Genomic DNA, 8284 nt, shown 5'->3' on the forward strand with positions numbered 1-8284 from the left:
CTGGGTCATATGGTAGTTCTATTTTTAGTTTTTTAAGGAACCTCCATACTGTTCTCCATAGTGGCTGTACCAATTTACATTCCCACCAACAGTGCAAGAGGGTTCCCTTTTCTCCACACCCTCTCCAGCATTTATTGTTTGTAGATTTTTTGATGATGGCCATTCGGACCGGTGTGAGGTGATACCTCATTGTAGTTTTGATTTGCATTTCTCTAATGATTAGTGATGTCGAGCATCGTTTCATGTGTTTGTTGGCCATCTGTGTATCTTCTTTGGAGAAATGTCTATTTAGGTCTTCTGCCTATTTTTGGATTGGGTTGTTTGTTTTTTTGATGTTGAGTTGCATGAGCTGCTTGTATATTTTGGAGATTAATCCTTTGTCAGTTGCTTCGTTTGCAAATATTTTCTCCCATTCTAAGGTTGTCTTTTTGTCTTGTTTATGGTTTCCTTTGCTGTGCAAAAGCTTTTAAGTTTCATTAGGTCCCATTTGTTTATTTTTGGTTTTATTTCCATTTCTCTAGGAGGTGGGTCAAAAAGGATCTTGCTGTGATGTATGTCATATAGAGTGTTCTGCCTATGTTTTCCTCAAAGAGTTTTATAGTGTCTGGCCTTACATTTAGGTCTTTAATCCATTCTGAGTTTATTTTTGTGTATGGTGTTAGGAAGTGTTCCAATTTCATTCTTTTACATGTAGCTGTCCAGTTTTCCCAGCACCACTTATTGAAGAGGCTGTCTTTTCTCCATTGTATACTCTTGCATCCTTTATCAAAGATAAGGTGACCATATGTGCGTGGGTTTATCTCTGGGTTTTCTATCCTGTTCCATTGATTTATATTTCTGTTTTTGTGCCAGTACCATATTGTCTTGATTATTATAGCTTTGTAGTATAGTCTGAAGTCCGGGAGCCTGATTCCTCCAGCTCTGTTTTTCTTTCTTAAGATGTTTTGGCTATTCAGGGGTCTTTTTGTTTCCATACAAATTGTGCAATTTTTTGTTCTAGTTCTGTGAAAATTGCCATTGGTAGTTTGATAGGGATTGCATTGAATCTGTAGATTGCTTTAGGTAGTATAGTCATTTTCACAATATTGAGTCTTCCAATCCAAGAACATGGTATATCTCGTCATCTGTTTGTATCATCTTTAATTTCTTTCATCAGTGTCTTATAGTTTTCTGCATACAGGTCTTTTGTCTCCTTAGGAAGGTTTATTCCTAGGTATTTTATTCTTTTTGTTGCAATGGTAAATGGGAGTGTTTCCTTAATTTCTCTTTCAGATTTTTCATCATTAGTGTATAGGAATGCAAGAGATTTCTGTGCATTAATTTTGTATCCTGCTACTCTACCAAATTCATTGATTAGCTCTAGTAGTTTTCTGGTAGCATCTTTAGGATTCTCTATGTATAGCATCATGTCATCTGCAAACAGGGACAGTTTCACTTCTTCTGTGCTTATTTTTTAATTATATGATAAGTGATATTAATTTCTATTTATGATAGTGGTATAAAGTTTCCTTTTAAAAATAAATGTATTTAAATAAATTTAAGTAAAATTGTGTTGATTCAAGAAAATATTAGCTAGAAGGCCTACTGGCAGTACATGGGTATGCAAATGGTTCAAATGTGGGACCCAGTGATTTCAGCTAATTGTCAGGCCCCTGCTCCCCTCCTCCTGCTGCCAGGCCAGAGAATGTCACACCTGCCCCCCAGCAGGCCTGGCTCTGGGCCCGCAGGAGTTGGGGACTCACCTCATACTGCACCACAAGGGACATTGTCTTTCTCACGAGTTTGACCACAGTGTTCACGGCTTCACTGACCAGTCCAATGGGGCTGGAAAAGGGAGGAAACTGATAAAGCTTGGTGAAGTTGGCAGAGCAGCCAAGCAGGAGAAGCGAGAAGAGGGTGGAAGATGGTGGAGCACCTTGAAGTCAGGTGACTTGAGCCTCTATCCAGGGGGATCATCACTTAGAACCCCATGTCTGGCCAGCAGCTCACCCCAATACCCCATGAGTCTCATCACAACCCTGAGACCTCATCCATTCATCCATCCATCCATTCATCTATCCATCCATCCATCCATCTATCCATTCATTCATTCAACACATATTTAAAGAGCACCAACTATGCGCCAGAAACCAAGTGAGACTGGGGACACAGGGATGAGCAAAGCACAAGCAGCTCCTAAACTGGCACCTAAATAGTATATTAAACAAGTTTGGCTAAGGCTGGCTCCTTCCCACCTGCAGCTCTCAGCATAACTGTCACCTCCTCAGAGCAGCCCTCCGTGACTGCTTGCCTAAGGGAGGGCTTTGTATCATAGTACCCTGTTAAGTGTGCTGCTCTGCCCAGGGATCATTGCAATGTGACACTTTCCTTGTGGGCTCTTTATTAGTGTACTGAATGCTCGTCTGTCTGCCTTTCCCTCAAGAGAATAAACTCCATGAGAACAAGTTCCTTGTCTGCTGTCACCAGTACATTCTCCAGAGCTCAGAATGGTGGCTGCCTGGCATGTAGCAGATGTGTAATACATTTTTGGCTGAAGGAATAAATGAAGTAAACATACAATTAAATATATAATGAAAACTTGTGACAAGAACTCAGAAGGGCAAGAGTAGATTCTTACAAGAGAGAATAGGAGAAACTTTGTTTTAGACCCTGAAGAATGAGACGTACATTGAGATGGCTTGGGGGAAAAGGTGTTCTTTGTAGCCAGAGCAGCCCGTGCACAGGTTTTGAGGCGGGAAGAAGTTTGTCTGAGGCACAGAGCAAAAGCTAGCATGTCCAGGGCAGAGTGGGCAAAGGGGAGAGCACAGGGACATGAGGGTGGATCCCGACCAAGCAGTGCCTAGATGGCCCTGAGGAGGGCTTGGGATTCCACCCAAAGTGGAGAGAAAAGCCCTGAGAGAATTTGGAGCAGCAGAGTGGAATGCCATTTTACAGATATGGACACTGGGACCCAGAGGGCAGGATGAATTCCCTGGGACTATGCGCAAGGCAGTATCCAGCAGGGCTCAGGCATTTGGACTTACATCTCAGTCTTTCCAAGCAATAGTAGGCTGTGGAGCCTTTCTTTGGTTCTGGGGGGTCTTTAGGCAACCTGTGATCAGATTCCTTGTTGGGGTAGGATGGATTGACTTCTGCTCATGGCTCAGCCTTGTTCCCTGTCAAAGGCAACCTTCCCCCAGCCTTCAGCTTCCAGACCACTTTTCCTCTGCCAGCCATGACCAGAGTCAGTCTTTCTCCCTCCACCCTCTTCCCTGGGCTACACATGCTCTTTCAAGCACACAGTTTAGGATGCAGATTTTGTGGGTTACCAGAGATCAGTGATTTAAATGGAGAGGATTATGTTTTCAAGATCTCATTTTGGGAATTTTCCAGTGGGTGGAGGATGATTTGGGGAAATCTGAAATTAGAGCCCATGGTAGGTATTTACTCCTCTTTCTCCCTCCTAACTGGAGACAAGAAGGTAAACACAGTTTATTATTATTATTGTTATTATTATTATTATTAAGGGACATTATATAATAACAAAAGGGTCAGTTTTTCAAGAAGATATAGCAATGCTAAATGTGCATGCACCTAACAACAGAGCTTCAAAAAGCATAAAGCAAAAACAGATAAAGCTGAAAGGTGAAATAGGCAAATTCGCAATTATGGTTGGAGAGGTCAACACTCATGTCTCAGTAATGGGAAGAACAAAGAGACAGAAAGTCAGCATGGATATTATTATTACTGAGAGCTTAGTATGTGCCAGGCTGAATGCTAAACACTTGCATTTTCTCATTTGGTCAGCACAGTACCTATGAATTAGGTATTATTATCATCCTCAGTTTACAGATGTGAAAACTAAAGCTCAGAGAGGCTAAATTGGTTACAAAGTCACAAGTTAGTGGCAAAGCAAACTTGACACAAGAGTCTGAACTCCTTTTCACCATACTATGCTCCCTCTCAGGTATAGGAATAAGGTTGAAATTAGGGGTCCCAACTCCTCTGGGAGCCCTGCTCTGGTGAGATGGGTGGGCCTGACCTGTCCGGTAAGGTGAGTGAGATGTTGGCTGGGTCGTTGGTGAATTATTCCACGACCACTGTGGAGACACCAGTCTTGGCATCAGTTTCAATGCCGACACTAGTCTGGAGGTCCAAGTTGAGGCCAAGGTTGACAAGCTCACCCAACAGAGGCCTGCAGGAAATAAGATTCACAGTGAACAGAGGTCTAGAAGTCCCTTCACATTGCCCACTTGAGTTCCTCCATCTGTGTGGACATTATATGGGATGTCTATGAATAATGTCAATATGGTCTATTTTCTTTATGGAATCTACTTTTTTACATTAGGAGTTTATTCACCTGGCCACATGGGTTTGGTTCATGTGATATTTCTATACAGTATCACACTGATGATTAAAATAAAAATAATAGTTAACATTTATTGAGAACAAATTCTGTGTTAGGTGTTTCAAAAAAAACTATTTTACATGGATTGATCCATTGAATCATTACACCAATACCATGAGGGAAAAGTACTATTATTATCTCTATTTTCAGAAAGAGGAAACATTTGGTATAGAGAAGTTAAGTAGCTATCCCAAGATCTCATAGCTAATGGATGATGAAATCTTAGTGCAGTTAATTTATAAAGACTCTTCTACACATCCTCATTTTCCTATCTCTGTATCTGATTCCAGATTGGAGATCCATCGGCCATGCTGCACTGCCTCTCCCAAACCTCAGATTCTAATGCCTACTCATAGGGTCAGGGTGACGTTAGTGGTGATGGGGATACTCAGGCTAGTGCCTTTGCCATCAGGAATCACTTCGAATTATTTGATATCCAGGATGTGGACGTTACTGATTTTCAACCTGTGCAAAAAACACAATTCACCCTTGCCACTCCTCATGACAGCCATTGCTGGGCACTTCTCTATGCCAGCATCGTGATGCGCATATGAGCCTCACTGACCTTGCCTGCTTTGTTCTTCATGAGAACCCTGTTCAGAGGATTGAATCTCTCCATTGGATGGCGTGGCATACTGAGATTCAGACAAATGTGGTTTCCCCCAAGACTCCAAGGGTAAATATGTGCCAGAGCCAGAATTTGTTGTTTTTTTTTTTTTAAATTGAAGTATAGTTGCTTTACAATGTTGTCTTAGTTTCAGGTATACTGCAAAGTGATTCAGATATAGATATAGAGATAGATTGAGGCAGATAGAGATATATATTTTATTTCAGATTCTTTCCCCTTATAGGTAATTACAAAATATTGAGTATAGTTCCCTATGCTATGCAGTAGGTCCTTGTTGGTTATCTATTTTATATATAGTAGTGTGTATAAATTAATCCCAAACTCCTAATTTATCCCCCCACAGCGCTTTCCCCTTTGGTAACCATAAGTTTGTTTTTGATGTCAGTGAGTCTGTTTCTGTTTTGTAAATAAGTTCATTTGTGTCATATTTTAGATTCCACGTATAAGTGATATCATATGACATTTGCCTTTCTCTGACTTACTTCACTTAGTATGTTCATCTCTAGGTCCATCCATGTTGCTGCAAGTGGCATTATTTCATTCTCTTTTATGTACAGTCAGAATTTGAACCCAGAACTGCTGGACTCCAGAACTTCGTGTGTGGGGCCACCCATGTATTGTGGATCCTGGTTTCCTCTCTCCTGAGGGCATCCAGACTATATATACTCAGCTATTTTCAGAGAAGACAAGTCTTATTCCTCGGAAAAGTGGCTTTAGGCACCAGCAAACAGGTAGAGGTAAGAGTAAAGAGAATCTTCATCCTGACCCTGAAATCACAGAATGAGAAAGCCCAAACCCATGAGATGCCCAGATAGGCCCTGCAGCCCCGCCTGTAATTTACCCAAGCTCTGGTAGAGCTGGCCTCAGACGACTTCCGCTCTGCAGGGACACACAAGGTTTATTCACCTTTCTGTCTTTGACCTTAATCTTACGTCCCCTAAAGATATGTATTCTCTTTTCTTGGAACAAAGATTTCTACCATGAAGCAGCGACTCACCTTTTCCACTACTTGAAAAATTTTAGAAAGGGCTTTGTCCAACAAGTTCTCAGCTTCCTGGATCTTCTGCTGGGCCTCCTGCCAAGACATGGATTCCTGGAGTGCCTCCAAGTCGGCCTTCAATTTCTGAAGGATAGCTGTAGAAACAATCTCCATTTAGTGTGATACACAACTTATGAAGCAGCTACTATGCACCAGATACTAAATGAGACCATTTGCCTGTGTTATTTCATTTAATCTTTATAACAACTCCATAAAGTAGATATTATTATTGTCTGCATTTTCAGATGAGGAAATAAAGGATCAAAAGGTTAAGAAATGGGCCTAAAGTTACACAGCTAAGAAGACCTTGTTCCTTCCATGCTGCCTTCACACTAAGATATACTCATCATTCATCAACAAAGCAATCGATCCAGTGACCAGGCAATAGATATTGATTGCACATCAGCTTCTAGTAGTGAAGCTCTAATGAGATGCTCACACAAACAAAATAAACTTAGAATAAACTAAGAAATGGAAAATCTAGAATCAAGGAAAAAATATGGCTCCAACTCATGAAAGTGGCAAATAGGAGTCCCTGGATTACAGCTTCGCAGCAGGCTTAGAAAGCAATAATTCATACAGGAGCAGGAGGACAGAGTGTCCTAAAGGGGGATCTTCAGAGAAAAGAGGGATTTGGTAGAGTAAGTGGTATGATAGAAGTTGAATGGCACATTTGAAAAGAATTAAGAATATATGTGCAGAAAATAATTCAAATAAGAAACAACAAGGCAACAACTCGCTCAAGGAGAAAAAAAAGGCTACAAGAAAAGATATGTAATCGTAGTACAGCAACATGGCTCTGCAATGGACAGTATCTATCTACCTAGTTATAATGATGCAAACAGAGATGGAAACTACATCTGGTCCTGAAACTAACTAGGTGACCTTGATCCAGACACTTCTGTTTCTGAGCTCAGTTTTATCAGCAATGAAATTGGAGAGTGGATCCCTTCTGTTTCTTTGCAAGTTGCCTAAGCCCTGGCAAGGTTTGAAAGGCAGTCATGTACAGAAGTTAGTTTCTCCTATAAAGAATATTTGTCAGTGTGCTGCCAATGTTTCCAGAAAATGAAAAGCAGGCCAAGTTCTTTCAAGAAATCATAATTATAAGGAGATATGATTAAGTAGAAAGGTAGGTAGTTTTAAAGCTACCTAAGCTAAGTAGGGCTCAATTTCCAATCAGTTAATACAAATTACTAAGCTAATTGAATGACTCAACAGAAGAATATGCTAAAAATATAAATAAAATATTTGAGTTAAAATATGTAGATTCTTTCGTAATTAGAGAGATGGTAAGTGAGATGAATTATAACCTTTCATCTGTGAGACTGGCAAAATATTTAAGTTTTCCATACCAGTGCTGTCAAGGGAGTAGAAAAAAAGACTATTGGAGAAAATGTTAACATAGGGGATTATTTGTCAATATCCAGTATAATTTAAAATGTGCATACCTTTTGAACTTTTGAAATGTCACTTTTAGGAATTGATCCTATGCATGTATTAGAAAATTTACCGTGATATAATATGTAAAGTTTTATTTATTTACGCATTACTTGTTTCTAGAAAAATAAAAAATGAATGAACCAGGAACCAGATCACCACCTCTCTCAGGAAACCACCCATAAAGAGCAGCCCCTGGTGGCAGCCTTTGGTAATACAGGCATAGTGTTTAGGAGGCAAGCTCCTAGTTGCCACTGATCATCCCTCTTGCTGACTCATGTCCAAGTGTACTGTCAACGGTCTCAAGTCCTTTATCGAGAACAGGTTTCAGCTTGCTCACAACATCATTGCCGAGATCCTCAAGAAGAGACGCTGAGGTCCCAGTGAGCAGGCCGCACAAGAGAACAAGTTTCCAAAGCTGAAACATCTTGTCCTGACACCTGGACAGTCATGGGAGGAACAGGAGTGAGAATTACCCATAGAGAAAGGGGATCTTTGATGAGCACCTATCACTCTTACACTCAACAGTCCTTTAAGATCGATGTGGTTATCTCCTCTCTTACAGATGGGCAGCACAGGTCAGAAAGCTAGAGCAACTTGCCCAGACATACACAGCCAGTGAGTGGAGGAGCTGCTATATGACAAGTCACACTTGACTCCAAGTCAATGCTCTTTACACAGAGGTCCTTTGCACATGCTATCTTCTCTGCCTGGAACATTTCCCTCTTCTTTGCCTTTTTACCTAAGTCACTTCCTACTGACTCTCCAGCTTCGGTAAGACATCTTGTCCTCT

The 8284-nt window shown here is 40.8% G+C and overlaps 1 protein-coding gene across 1 annotated transcript; it reads right to left on the reverse strand.

Moving 5' to 3' along the window:
• Window positions 1-1637: 1637 nt before the first annotated feature.
• Window positions 1638-7918, reverse strand: BPIFA2 (BPI fold containing family A member 2). The gene is given in 6 exon segments (XM_036825240.1): window positions 1638-1824; window positions 4022-4174; window positions 4742-4852; window positions 5857-5894; window positions 6013-6149; window positions 7783-7918. Coding segments are annotated over 6 exon segments (762 nt in total).
• Between the last annotated feature and the right edge of the window lie 366 nt (window positions 7919-8284).

Source organism: Balaenoptera musculus, chromosome 15 (assembly GCF_009873245.2).
Source record: "Balaenoptera musculus isolate JJ_BM4_2016_0621 chromosome 15, mBalMus1.pri.v3, whole genome shotgun sequence".
In the NCBI taxonomy this organism is placed as follows: domain Eukaryota; kingdom Metazoa; phylum Chordata; class Mammalia; order Artiodactyla; family Balaenopteridae; genus Balaenoptera; species Balaenoptera musculus.